Source organism: Terrapene carolina, unplaced genomic scaffold (assembly GCF_002925995.2).
Source record: "Terrapene carolina triunguis isolate 2854851 unplaced genomic scaffold, T_m_triunguis-2.0 Scaffold17, whole genome shotgun sequence".
In the NCBI taxonomy this organism is placed as follows: domain Eukaryota; kingdom Metazoa; phylum Chordata; order Testudines; family Emydidae; genus Terrapene; species Terrapene triunguis.
This window is the reverse complement of record NW_020664368.1, coordinates 14,712,515-14,727,299: the sequence shown is the minus strand read 5'-3', so window position 1 is coordinate 14,727,299 and position 14,785 is coordinate 14,712,515. Positions and strand designations below refer to the sequence as shown.

Sequence of the window (14,785 nt, the reverse complement as noted above, 5' to 3'; positions counted from 1 at the left end):
CCCTGCGATTTGACGCAGCGGTAGGACAGAGCCTCCCCACCAGGTAACATGGGATGGATCATGGGGAGGGGATGGGGGGAGAGCGTGGGGCCCCCGTCTGGAGGCGGGGAGGAGTCATGTGAAGAGTCACGTGGGGAGGTCACATGGCCCCCTCCCTTTAGCTGGTGCAGCATACTGGTCAGAAATGAATTCTACTTGCATGACAGCCTAGAGCCCAGGCTCAGGTCCAAGCCTGGACATCTACACTGTAATTAAACAGCCCTTTAGTCTGAGCCGTGTGAGCCCAAGTAAGCTGGCACAGGCCAGGCCAGCTGTGGGTGTCTAACTGCAGTGTAGACATACCCGTAGTGTAAAAGCTTATCCAAGGCTTATCTGGACCAAACCAAATATGTTTGGTCTAAGTAGACTTTAGTGACAACCCTCTTTTCCTTTTTAAAATTAATCATGTGTTCTAACTCACATCAGTATATACTGGTATAGCATCACTGGAGTTACTTCAGTGTTTCCAGCTATCACTGCATAAAGGGGCAATTCATTGTTCCTTCTGGTGACCAGTTGTTCTCCACACAATGATGTAATTGAGAGGAGAATCAGCCCAATATTTGCTCTTAAGAGACCAGGTGTCCTGGGGGCAGGGGCGGGGGAGGAGGGGAGGGAGAGGAGAACTGTAAATGATTTATCTGTTTCTGTTGTATGGTAAGGCCTGGTTATCATCTGGGTTTTACCTCATGTTGTCCTGTGTGTTTGTATATAGTGTACCAATTGGGTAACTTTTGTCCTGACTCTGCAATTTGTTAAACTCAATTCCAGTTGAAGTCAGCACATTGCAAGATATGTTCCTTAATGCAAATCTGCATCTATTTTGCTCAGTCCAGCAGTATGAATAAATTTTGGAATGTTATTCTTAATTACAGTTGACATTTGTGAACCTGGGGTCAAGCCAGTTGTTGAAAAATGGCTACTTGACAAATTTGGAGCAGCATTTTTTGACACTGTGTCATCAAAGACCAATGGAAGACACTAGAAACTAGTTTTCAACCTGCCTTAATATTGGTTTAACACTCCAATGTTTAAACCAAATGTTTGATATTTAAATATTAAACATTACCATTTTCCTCCAGACTGTTAAACCAACATTAAAGCAGATTGAACACTGACTTTCTGTCCTTTACACTTGGACTCCTGTATTGCTCATGTCACAGTAAACATATATTTGCAGTAAGATGGCACACTCTAGAATGGCCTGATTCTGTTCCCATTGAAGTCGATGGAAAACTGGTGCCAAGTCAAGGCCGAGACTCAAAAACATCAATGGTTATTACTCATTTGAAGAAAGAAATACACTTCTGAGTTTATTCATGGTGACAAGTGTTCTTGTTACCATGCAAACTAATGGAATGTTGGGCTGGATAAAACTAATGCAGCCTTCCTTTAAAGATGTTTTCTCAACACTTCTGCCGGAACTTGAAGTTCAGGAAAAGAAAGAGATGCTTCATCTTGGATGACTGACAGAAATAATTTAAATGTCCTCTCTAGTATTGTATAGGGCAGGGGTCTCAAACTCAAATGACCACGAGGGCCACATGAGGACTAGTACATTGGCCCCAGGGCCGCATTACTGACATCTCCCTCCCCGCCGCCCTTAGCCCCGCTCCCACTCCACCCCTTCCATGAAGCCCTGCCCCTACCCCGCCTCTTCCCACCCCTTCCCTGCCCCCATTCCAACCCCTTCCCCGAAATCCCCACCCCAACTTCGCCCCCTCCCTGCCCCCAGGGGGTGCAGGAGGAGTGTGGGGTGTGGCAGGGGCTCAGGTCAGGGAGTTGGGGTGTGGGGTGCAGGAGTGATGAGGGGTGCGGCGGGGGTCAGGGCAAGGGGTTGGGGTGCAGGAGGGGTGTGGCAGGGGGTCAGGGCAGGGAATCAGGGTGCAGGAGGGGTGCGGCAGGGGGCTCAGGGCAGTGGGTTGGGGTGCAGGAGGGGTGCGGGCTGCAGCAGGGGGCTCAGGGCAGGGGGTCAGGGTGCAGGGTATGGCAGGGGGTTGGGGTGCGGTAGTGGGCTCAACGCAGTGGGTTGAGGTGCAGGAGGGGTGTGGCAGGGTGCAGCAAGGGGCTCAGGACAGGGGGTTTGACTGCAGGAAGGGTTCGGGGGGCGGGCTCTGGCCCAACGCGCACCGGGGCAGGGCAGGCTCCCTGCCTGCCTGCCTGCCTGCCCTACCCCCGCACCACTCCGGGAAGCGGCTGGAACGTGGGGAGGCAGGGGCACAGGGGTGTGTGTGTTGCTGTTGCTTCAGGCACCGCCCCCAGCATCTCCCATTGGCCAGGAACGGGGAACCACGGCCAATGGGAACTGCTGGGGGCGGTGCCTGAAGCAACATCAACACACACCCCTGCGCCTCTCCTCCCCCAGGTTCTCTCCACTTCCCGGAGCGGCGCGGGGGCAGGGCGGGCAGGCAGGCAGGGAGGCGCCCCTGGTGCGCGTCAGGCCGGAGCTGCACTAGGTAAATGCTGGGGGAGGGCGGGGGGGCCGCGACGAGCTCGCGGGCCGCAGAAAATAACCTCGCGGGCCACATGTTTGAGACCCCTGGTATAGGATGTACTGTTTTCAATGATTGCTACTTTGTGGTCAAGAATACACTAGTCATATAGAACATACATTGTTCTGTATGCTTAGTTGAGCAATACAATTCACCCAATAGTCAGTTTCTCGAGCACTTGCAAGTTGATTAAAATGAGGGCAAAGACTTCTTTCTCTGACCGTATTGTCAGTCAGGGGATATTTCTGCTTAAATGAGTCCCCAATGCAAATTCCTATCTAGTAAATACTCTTCTTTCTCAAAAAGATCAAAGATAATGCCCAGAATTCTGCTTTTACATTTGCCCTCCATGGAAGTCAATATTTTAAGGGTAATATCTTGCTATACATCATGGTTTGTTGCTTATACATCTAAAAACAAGATCAGTAAAATGAGAGATGTCACTCATGAATTGGTAGAAGACAGACCAACATTGTATTGTTATGTTGGAAGGTGTTAATGACTGCCATCAATAGCACCCGGGTTAAAGCTGATGGGTGTACTAAGTACCCTTTCTTCAGGCTGAATCATAGCAATGTAGGGCTAGAAGGGGCCTCAAGAGGTCATCTAGTCCATCACACTGTGCTGACGCAGGACCAAGTAGACCTAAACCGTCTCTGACAGGAATCCCATACCTAGACCATCCTTTGTCTATCTTCTTTTTAATAACTTCCAATGATGGGAATTCCACAGCCTCTCTTGGTAACCTAGTCCAGTACTTAACTACCATTATAATTAGAAAGATTTCCCTAGTATATAACCTAAGTCTCCTTTGCTGCTGAAGTTGATTACATTTTGTCCTACTTACAGTGGACATGGAGTACAATTGCTCACTAAAAGGAGCAAAAATGCCCCTTTATGTGGTGATAGCTGGAAACACTAGCAGCCACCACCCAAGAAACTGGGCCACATGGCAAGGCCTGATTGCAGAAAAAGGAACAGAAAGTGGGAGAATCAGTGGTGACAGAACTTCTTTTGGCTCAAACTCACTGGAAAGGCAGTCTCTAATTTCTGAGCAAGGGAACTGCCTGTGTTCAGGGAAACATAACTTTGTGTGTACTCTTAATAAATAAACAAGATTGCAGAAAAGAAGTATCTGACATATTATCCCTTTCTCCTTCCAACAGGAGTAACTTGGCAAGGCCCTGAATATTAGCTAAGCTGTCATATCCAGAAGGGGCAAACATATTAATTATTGTAGTATATTAAAGACTGAAGTCAAAGGGTGTATGTATTGTCTTGTTCATACAGTATGAATTTTCTCATTTTGTTTTTCAATACGCCATTTTGCTTCAAATATTGTAGGAATTCATCACTTGTTATAGGTGGATTTGTCTGACTTCTTGTCAAATCAGTGTTCATTTACAGAAATCTATAAGGCTCTTTACCCTGAAGGCATTTGGTTAGTCAGTGCCAGCATGAGCTGCCAGCTTTTACTGATTTTATGATGCCAGCTGCTTTCTTGGTGAACAATCTGCTCTGAGTCTTCCTTTACTTTCTGAGAGCTTGGGCTCCTTTTAATCAGCTTGTTAACGAAGGTGAGGCAACTCCTCTTTGAAATCTTTATTGGCCCTGACCTGCTCAGTAGAAGAACCAGAGGACTGATTTATCTTTTCTTTTTTTTTATTTCTAGCCATTTTTCTAATAAGACGATTAGAAGCTGGCACTGACTTACTGAATATGAGGCATCATATTTAGATAACGATGCAGACATTTAATAGTTTAAATAAAATACTGGTAAATATGATCACAAATAAAACCTGGCTATTTCTTGAATGGTTGGGCCAGGTATGAAGGTTTGCTTGTGTCTGTGGATTATTTGTCATTGATAATAGTTAATGGCTTTGGATTGCAAAAGTTGATGAAGAACAGTCAAATCAAAGTAGCTATACCCAAACAAATTAAACTCCTGTAATGGAATTATTGTGCTGGGTGCATGAGTATTCACTGGTGCACGCACACACACACAGTCTCCAGAGGTATGGCTCCTTGATAGATGGTGAAGAAATCATTCTGAAAGGGAGTTCAAGGGTGTGTCTGCTCTTTCTTCCTCTGTAGGAAATGAAAATGTTAAGTAACGGCAGAGCAACCCCAGCAGCAGGAGGGGAGCTGCTTTTTTGTACTAATAAATAACAGTTATTTTGCTCACTGACTTCTGCCTGCATCCTAATTCCATTGATTGTTTGTGCTAGCTCAACAACAAGTAGATTGCAGAATCATATAACATGTCCATTCTGTGTCGCTTTTGGATGTGTATTGAGGTAGAAACAATAGTAGCCCCTTAGCTCAGGATGAGATGAAGGGGGGAGGAAATGGGAACATTTTTAATCTTCTGCAAAGAGGGGGATATTTTGCATGACGTCACATTCCATTGTGCTCGCTCTTTAGAAGATGTTCTTCACAACTTGCCTGGCAAGGTGAAAATGAGTGGTAGTACAAAATGGGTGTAAAATGCTACCTGATCAAGGTAGCTCTTTACAGCCACATTGTGAAAGTGTAAATGACTAAACCGATAGGTGAAGAATTAAGCCCTTCATCACTAAGGCCATGTCTACGCTACAACTTATGTTGGCAAAACTTAGTTGCTTCGGGGTATTAAAAAAACCACCCCCTGAGTGACATAAGTTTCCCCAGTATAAGTGGTAGTGTGCACAGTGCTATGTCAGCTGGAGAGCTTCTCCCACCGACACAGCTACCACTGCTTGTGGAAGTGGTTTTATTATGCTCGCAGGAGAGCTCTCTCCCATCAGCATAGAGATGCTATATGGGTTATCTTACAGTGGCTCTGTTGCATCGGTACAGCTGAGCCGGTGTAAGCTTTCTATCGTAAATATGACCTAATTTTCTTGAATGCTTGGAGTCAAATTATAGCACTGAGAGCGAGTGGAACTTGAGGGTGAGAGGGCTTATGGTGACTGAGGAAAACAGTATGTTTGAATAAGGCATAATGACTCCAGGACAATGATGGAGGATATATGGATGTGTAATTTAAAGTGGCAGCTTTATACCTGAGCAAAAGACCAGTGTGCATTTTTTTCCATTTCTTTTTCTTGTGGGGGTCGGTTAGCGTGTTTACAGCATTTTTTCTTTCTTTGCCTTTTAGCCTCTTAAACAGTTGTTATTACTGCTGTGCAGCACTGCAGCTGCTCATTCTCTCACACATTCAGGACCTCGTCATGCAGCCATTTCACATTAGGCATTCCCATTGACTTCACTCGGAGAGACTTGTCTGCAGCAGCACAATCATTTCAAATTCTGTGCAATGATTGGGGTTGGTTCTTATTTTATTCAAACCAGGTCTCCTTCTGCAGTATAGTTCTAAATTGGAAAAGCTTCTTAAGTGCCCCTTCTGAGTTTCCTTTTTGGGTATGCAAGTTTCACTTGAGTCTTAAACATTTTTTTTAACAAGGATTATTTTTTATATTGTGTACTTAGGTGAGCAAACTGAGAAATAAATTTCACCAAAGTTCAGGGCCATTTGATCTGATTTTTCAGCTTGGTCCATTTAAATGGTAAGATCTTGCTACAAAGGTCAGATCTGTAACTAAATTCAAACTTGACTAAAGTTTGGGATGTTAGGATCCAACATTGGTTTATGCCCAGCTCTATTAAGAGTTGCTATTACATTGCACCCAAAGTGCTGATACATCCAGTTCCTCAGCATTAGAAAATTTAGGGCCTGATTCATCATTGCCCTGCAGCTTGTTGTGTACTTGTTTACCCCATAAAGTGGATGCAAAACACGACTAATCTGAATTCACTCACTTTGCACTGGTGTAAAGCTATAGGGCAACCATGACTAAAACCTAGATTATTCTGGAACATTAGCACATTTCGTCTTTCTCCACTGCATTATACAGTGTCCAGCGATGTGGGGCAGAACAACAGCTTCTTTGTTACTTTTTAAGTGGAAATCTATCTGACTGGCTGTAACTCCCCATAATGGGAGACAGAGAGTGCCACTGCTGGGTGAATTGCAGGGTGACCAGGTGTCTGATTTTCGACTGGAACACCCAATGGAAAAAGGACTCTGGTGGCTCCGGTCAGCACTGCAGACGGGGCCGTTAAAAGTCCAGTTGGCGCTGTGACTCTAAGGCAGCCTAGTTCCTACCTCTCCTGACTGTGCCCCGGAAGCAGCCAGCAGGTCCGGGTCCTAGATGGGGGGGCCACGGGGCTCCACGCGCATCCCCCTGCCCCGAGCACCGGCTCTGCACTCCCATTGGCCAGTTCCTGGCCAATGGGAGCTGTGGGGGGGGCAGTGCCTGCAGGCGAGAGCAGTGCGTGGAGCTTCTTTCCACCCCCGCCCCCCCGCATAGGACCCGGACCTGCTGGCTGCTTCTGGGGGGTGCACAGTGCGGTGCCAGGACAGGCAGGCAGCCTGCCTATCCCCCTGCTGCGCCACTGACTGGGAGCCACCGGAGGTAAGCCCGCACCCCCAGCCCAGAGCCCTCACCCCTCCCTGTACCCCAACCCCCTGCCTCAACCTGCAGCCCCCTCCAGCACTCCAAATCCCTTGACCCCACTCCCCAGCCTTGAGCCTCCTCCTGCACCCCAAACCCCTCATCCCGGCCTCACCCCAGAGCCCTCCCGCACCCCAACCCCCTGCCCCAGCCAAGTGAAAGTGAATGAGGGAGGGGGAATGTTGTGAGTGGGGGCGGGGCCTAGGGGAAGAGGCAGGGGCGGGGCCTCAGGGAGGTGTTCGGTTTTGTGAAACTAGAAAGTTGCCAACCCTAGGTGAGCGCAGAGAGCACTTGGCCTTGACTCAGATTTTCCTGCTCCCCCCCACACACCACAACCCTGCCCCCTCAGGAAAAAGGTGTTCTAATATCTGCTTGGTGAGAGCCCTCTGCTTGTTCCAGAACAGAGTGGGACCATGATTGTTTTCTGTAGCTTGTTTAAATCCTTCCTAGGTTGCATGTCACTTGTTCAGCTGTCAATTTAATCTGCTCACAGGAGCAATGCCAAAGTTAAAAGCTTCAAATAGACATCTTTTTAAAAGATTTTTGCTATTTCCCACTTTCCACTAAGAGCCACTGGAACAACATTTTAATATAGGAAATAAAAAATGCTGATGCTGCTTGGCAACCCTGCCCAAATAAATGCAGATCACGGCATAATGTCCATGATCACAGGCAAGTGGGGCAGATAGGTTTTCTTTGCCATGCATGCCCCATCCGTATGAGCAGGCAGCATGCCGAAGTGTACCAGAAGCTTGTTCTCTGAAGTGCTGGGAGAGCAGGGTTGGTTTAAATTTCAGTACACTTCTTGCTCACAAGGATAAGGCAAACAGGCACAGCAGGGAAAGCAGTGTTACCTGCAACCTTTGTGACCCAGCTTGCATTCAAAACAGTTGGTGGTAAATCAGATATTTGGCTCACCTTTCTTGGCAGTTTCAAGTGTGTAGTCCACTGATATGTGTCATTTCAAAAGATGTGTACATTTGAAAGAGATTATGTTTTTAAAAAATAAACAACTTTCCAAATCAGACAACTTTTAACATTGGATGTTAGACCATCTGAAGCATCTCATTGTATTCTGATATCGGTCCACAGGCGATTACACACAGTTACCATATGCATCAAGGAGAGGCTAGATCTCATTTCATTTTTTTAGATAGATGCTTGTGTAAAATGTCAAATTGGAGCTAAATTCATCTAATTATTTTTAACAGACTCAGCTGAACGCAGCAATATATATGAAGTAAGAAGAGAAAGTTCATGAATCGTAATATTCTAGTCACAGTTTCTCTCATTTCCCAAAGTGGAGAGCTGCTATGTTGTTTTAAGATTTAGAAGTCAATGCATTTGCCTTTCAACAATCAATAGCAGCTGTTGATCTGAGTCATTAATGAGATTTAGACTGCATCCACATTTAAACCTTATATATTCAGCAGGAGATGGAGTATGCTTGGAAAATGGGATTTCTGTCATGGTTATAATGAAAGTTTTACATGTTTAAGCTGAGGGGACACTACAGTGAATCCTCCACCTGACACAATGGAAGCTAAACCATGCAAGCTTTTTCTCTAATGAGGAAGCATAAAAGCAGTTTCTTGTTGAGATTTCAACTAGAGCCCCTGGTTTATGAGCAAATGGCTCTTGGGTGGAAGTACTTGCAAAATGTGATTTCATAGGTGGCCTGTTCATTAGAATGCTACCCACTCCCGGCATAAGAGCAGCAGGTTACCTCAAAGAGTGACAGGCCTGTGTACATACAGTGTCAGTTGGGGGATGTTCAATATAATGCCAGGTCTACGCACACTGACTCTGGGTACATTGAAACTCCACCAAAATTAGAATAGAATTAGAGTAAAAGTCCCAAAATATTGTACACATTATAATTCTGATCCATAGTGAACTTCCACTTATATTTAGGTTTTTCTATGGGGAAAAATGATTGAATTGTCAGTGGGCTCCCCAGAAATACATCCTAGAATACTCAAGGAGCTGACTGGGGAGATATCTGAGCCATTAGTAAGGCTATGATTTAATGACGGGTATTTTTAGTAAGTCATGTGCAGGTCATGGGCAAGAAACAAAAAAGCACGGCCTGTGACCTGTCCATGTCTTATACCATAAATACCCCTGATTGAAGAATCTGGGGTGAGAGCGCCAGCGGCTGCTATGGCCACCACCATGGGGGGAGCAACAGGGGGCCAGCGGCTGCTCCAGCTGCTACCAGTGCGGGGAGGGGAGCCCAGGGGGGCCAGACACTGCTCTGGCTGCCCCAGGACCACTGCCGGGAGCCACCGAGCTCCAGCTGCTCCAGCCACCCTGGGGACTGCTGCTCAGGCATTCCCCATGGCCAGCTGCATCGGCCACTGCTCCGGTGGTCCCCGGGACAAGCTGCCCAGGACCGCCGGAGCAGCGGCCGGGGCCATGGCCGCTCCAGTAGTTGCTGGTGTAGCCAGGACTGCCCGAGTGGCTGGCTCCAGGGCCAACTGCTTGGGCGGCCCTGGGGTCAGCCACACTGGCCACTGCAGAAGTCATGGAGGTCGCAGGAAGTCACGGAATCCGTTACTTCCTCAACCTCTGTGACAAACACGGAGCCCTAGCCATTAGCTATTATCTTCAAAAACTCACAGAAGATGGAAGAGATTTCAGAGGACTGGAAAATGGCAAATACAGTGCCAATCTATAAAAAGGGAAATAAGGGCAACATGGGGAAGTACAGTCCAGTAAGCCTAACTTCAGTACCCAGAAAGGTAATGGAGCAAATAATTAAGCAATCAACGTGCAGACACCTAGATGAAAATAGGGTGATAAGTAACAGTCAGCATGGATTTGTTAAGAACAAATCATGTCAAGGCGACCTAATAGCTTTCTTTGACAGGGTAACAAGTCTTCTGGATAGGAGGAAGTGGTAGATGTAGTATGTCTTGACTTTAGTAAGGCTTTTGTTACTATCTCGCATGACCTCCTCATAAACAAACTAGGGAAATACAACCTAGATGGAGCTACTATAAGATGGGTGCACAACTGGCTGAAAACTGTTCTCAGGGAGTAGTTATCAGTGATTCACAGTCAAGCTGGAAGGGCATATTGAGTGAGCTCCCACAGGGATCGTTCTGGCATTCCCCATTCTGGGTCTGATTCAGTTCAATATCTTCATTAATGGTATAGATCAGGGGTAGGCAACCTATGGCACGTGTGCCGAAGGCGGCACGCGAGCTGATTTTCAGTGGCACTCACACTCCCCGGGTCCTGGCCACCAGTCCGGTGGGCTCTGCATTTTAATTTAATTTTAAATGAAGCTTCTTAAACATTTTAAAAACCTTATTTACTTTACATACAACAATAGTTTAGTTAAATATTATAGACTTATAGAAAGAGACCTTCTAAAAATGTTAAAATGTATTACTGGCACGCAAAACCTTAAATTAGAGTGAATAAATGAAGACTCGGCACACCACTTCTGAAAGGTTGCCGACCCCTGGTATAGATAATGTCATAGAGAGTACACTTATAAAGTTTGTGGATGATACCAAGCTGGGAGGGGTTGCAAGTGCTTTGGAGGATAGGATTCAAATTCAAAATGAGCTTGACAAACTGGAGAAATGGTCTGAAGTAAAAAGGATGAAATAAGGACAAATGCAAAGTATTCCCCTTAGGAAGGAGCAATCAGTGGCACACATACGAAATGGGAAATGACTGCCTAGGAAGGAGTACTGCAGAAAAGGACCTGGGGGTCATAGTGGATCACAAGCTTAATATGAGTCAACACTGTGGCCAAAAAAAAAAAAAAAAAAAATCAGCAAACATCATTCTGGGATGTATTAGCAGGAGTGTTGTAAGCAAGACATGAGAAGTAGTTTTTCTGCTCTACTCTGCGCTGATTAGGCCTCAACTGGAGTATTGGAGACATTTCAGGAAAGATGTGGACAAATTGGAGAAATTCTAGAGAAGAGCAACAAAAATGATTAAAAGTCTAGAAAACATGGCCTGTGAGGGAAGATTGAAAAAAAGGGTTGGTTTAGCCTGGAAAAGAGAAAACTGAGAGGGGGCAAAGCAGTTTTCAAGTACAATAAGGGTTGCTACAAGGAAGAGGGAGAAGAATTGTTCTTCTTAACCTCTGAGGATAGGACAAGAAGCAATGAGCTTAAATTGCAGCAAGGGCTGTTCAGGTTGGACATTAGGAAAATCTTCCTACCTGTCAGGGTGGTTAAGCACTGGAATAAAATGCCTAGGAAGGTTGTGGAATCTCCATCATTGGAGATTTTAAAGAGCAGGTTGGACAAACACCTGTCAGCGATGATCTAGATAATACTTAGTCCTGCCATGAGTGTAGGGGACTGGACTAAATGACCTCTCGAGGTCCCTTCTAGTGCTACGATTCTATGATAAATAGTTGCCAACTCATTGTTCAACACAAACAGAAGGAAAAAAATATATTCCACTTTTTCAAGCTGAAAAAAAGAGAATTTCAACAGTTTGCTTTTTTTCTCCATCTTGTGGTCTTTTTCCTGATATACGTGTTTCATTAGCCTTTTTCATGCTTTGACTTAAAAAAAATCCATCTGTTTAAGAGCCTTTGGAGGTTGCATTCCTTAATTTGTCCTCCCCAGCATGCTAAGGGGAATTCTTTATGTAATAAACAGACATAAAACTCTTCAAGATAGCAGCTACTGAAAGTGTGGAAAATGAGGGAATAAAATACAGAAAGAGTATTCTTAAGGAAGAGCTATTGTAATTTTGCACCTAGAAGTCCAACTGAGAAATGAAAAGTTCCTCAGTAGGAAGCTTGTCTTCATCATGAAGCCAGCACTCATTTTTCTGCCACTGGCTAACTCACTCAAGAGAAGCCTGTCAACTGAAATAGCAAGGACATTGTGTGGTAGGACTGGTGTGAGGTGCATAGGCAGAGTTATTGGAAGAAGCTGAGCCTGACTGAAGACTGTAGTATGTCAAGATCAAGCCAGTAGTTCAAGTTATCACACTTTCCATGAGGATTCACTTTATCCAACTTGCCTAAAATTTAAGATAAAAAAAAGTCAGCAAGTGTAACTCACTATCTCAGAATTACAAGATGCCAGGTGAGCCCACCAGATGTGCTATTGATCTCTGGTAGAGCAAATAATCCCAGTCTTAGTCAGCACCACTGTCCCAGAGGAGGGAGCGTAAAGCATCCAAAGTCATTGCTTAGAAGTTGCATTATGGGATTACTTAGAATTAACTCTGCTGGTATTTTGCCATGTTGGATGGTCTAGAAATAGACACAATTCTTATTTGGCTGGTGGAATTAAGGACAATATGGGACACAGAGTTAAGGTTTGCGAGAGCGATCATGCCCTTCTTTATCTTTCTACATCTTTTTCAACACTTGCCCATGTGTGATTTACATTACCTTTTGTACTCTGTTCCTCCTCTACAAATGTTTCTTTCCCTTAAGTGCTTGACTCATCTGTTTAAGTCACTTACCTTTTGCAGTGTCCACCTTCAGCTGATATTTCAGCTTTTGTCATACTACGTTGCAATGCAGACTGAGGCAATGTTAAATCACACCACACTGACAACACAGGAAAAAGCTAAAGAAAGATGACTTCTGAAATTTGTAGAAAATATTTATTGTTTTTACTTCAGCTGTGCACATCACATAGTGGGGGGAAACTGTCAAATACTACACAGGTAGGGGCCATATAAATAGGTAGGTTGGAAGCTACATTGTCAGCCAGATACAAATTCATGGTGTGTAGTTGAGGTTGGGGCATAAGTTTGTCAGTTATGGCTCCCTGATGCTAGGGACCAGTCCTGCAATAGCCTTGGCATAAGTTAGAACACCCTGGGGGCTGATCTACATCAGCTGGCTATAACTCACAAGTGGCCATTGACCAACAGGAAGAGACAGAGTGCTCCATTCCTTTCCCCTTCTCCTTTCCTTATGTGCCCCCAAGCAGCTGGAGTGACAGGGTGAATTGGCATAGAAACCTGCTACATTAGCTCTATATCCTCTGAATACTCCCCCCGTGAGTGGAATCCTCACCATGCAAGATCAACTTGCTTTCTGCTCCCAGAGCTTTGTGAAAGGAAAGGAGGATTGGGCTAGAGAATATTGCCTAGCACATTAAACTCCAGCAATTATGGAGGTTAGGAGAAGGGAAATAAGAGTGGAGCTGTCCCTGGTACTCATGAGTTGGAAAGCAGTGTGATTCACAAACTGTTTAATCTATTTGTGGGTTTTCTGGTCATCAGTCACTGAATAGCATAAACCAGGTGAAACAATGATTCAGAATTTACTTATCGGTGTTAATTCAGCAGGAGAAATTGTGCTGTCCCAGAGTTTGTTTTTGCTTTCCATCATCTCTCTCCGTTTCAGTGATGAATTTGGGAAAAATACTCTAAGTAATAACTTGTCTGGTTTTATAGCACAAGATGACTTTATGGTGGCTTTTAAACACGATTAACCTTTGAACATTGGTCTTCCTGCTGAAATGACTGCTGGTTTAGAGCTGTGTCATCATCTCAGGGCCTGGTCCGACCAAACCTTATTCACATTGGTGTTCCTTCTCACATGCGAGTAGTGAAACCCATGGTCCTAATGATGGGGCTAAGGGTTTTCAGATAGATTTGGACTTCCAAGACCCTTGTGTAGGGTGACCAGATGTCCTGATTTTATAGGGACAGTCCCGATTTTGGGGTCTTTTTCTTATATAGGCTCCTATTACCCTCTGCCCCCGTCCCGATTTTTCACATTTGCTGTCTGGTCACCCTACCCTTGTGTGTGAGCCCTGAATAATAGCTGAAATTGAGGCAAGAATAAGTTTTAAAACACATTAAAAATCTATTTTAGTTTATTTGAAAATGCCTACATTATTATATGGGAATGTCAGTGAGCAACTTAATTGTATTTTGGGCTACATAAGCTCCAAAGGCCCAGGGTATTTATAATGTGGCACTCTAAGGCCAAGCACCCAAGATGTGTTTCAAGAACAGGGTGCATGCTCAAGTTTTTCATGCTCTTTTTTTTAATGACACTGTGGTGGACTTAAAATGCACAAACATGAATCATAAAGTTCAACTATATATGCACAAAATTATTAATTTTAAAAGTTCATAACTTTAAAGCTATGTTTGTAGGAAAATTGTTCTAAAGTTATCAACTTCTAAAGTCTCAATGGGATCTACAAAACAACTCAGCTTGAAGTTTGTCTTCTATCTTATTTTTGGTCATACAAGCACAATGTATCTGACTGAAACCTATGAGGAAAAACAGCCCCCAAAATCCATTTGTAATAGTTCAATTTATTCCTGAGGGGATGGGGGTGGGAGGGTGGGGAGGGGAGGGTGGAGATCTTTGACCATGGAGAAAAACCATGGTAAGTTTCAGCCCCAAAATAAGTTGTATGAGACATTTATGAGCAGTTGGGGGGAGGGGGGAAAGGTGTTCGGTCTGTCTGAATACAACTTGTCTCAGATAGTGGTCATGCAGTTTCAGACTAAAAAGCTAAATTCTCTGCTGTCCTGGAGTTTGTTTGTGCTTTACCATCATCTCTTCCCCTTTCAGTGATGAATTCTTGTTGTATACGGTCATGATTTCCTCATACTTTTACATTTGGTATTGAAGTTTTCAGTGCTTGGTTTCTATAAAGTTTGAAATGGAAATCCTCCCTAAGTTTGAGGGAAATCCTCCCGAAGTTTTTAAGTTTGAGTTATGAGAGTCTGAAAAAAATATTTCTCTCTAAATTGCCATTTCCCCCATGCAAACAATGCATAATGGTT

At 44.7% G+C, this 14,785-nt stretch overlaps 1 protein-coding gene across 6 annotated transcripts in view; it reads left to right on the top strand.

Annotated features, from left to right (window-relative positions):
* Positions 1-14,785, top strand: part of LOC113406374 (protocadherin-9) — an 883,162-nt gene that overhangs the window by 200,196 nt on the left and 668,181 nt on the right. The window contains exon 2 of one of the 6 annotated variants that reach the window (XM_026650940.1): positions 12,069-12,102. The exons of the other annotated variants lie outside the window; for them this stretch is intronic. Coding sequence (XP_026506725.1) covers positions 12,069-12,102 — 34 coding nt within the window. The remainder of the gene's footprint in view (positions 1-12,068; positions 12,103-14,785) is intronic. 6 annotated transcript variants of the gene reach the window in all.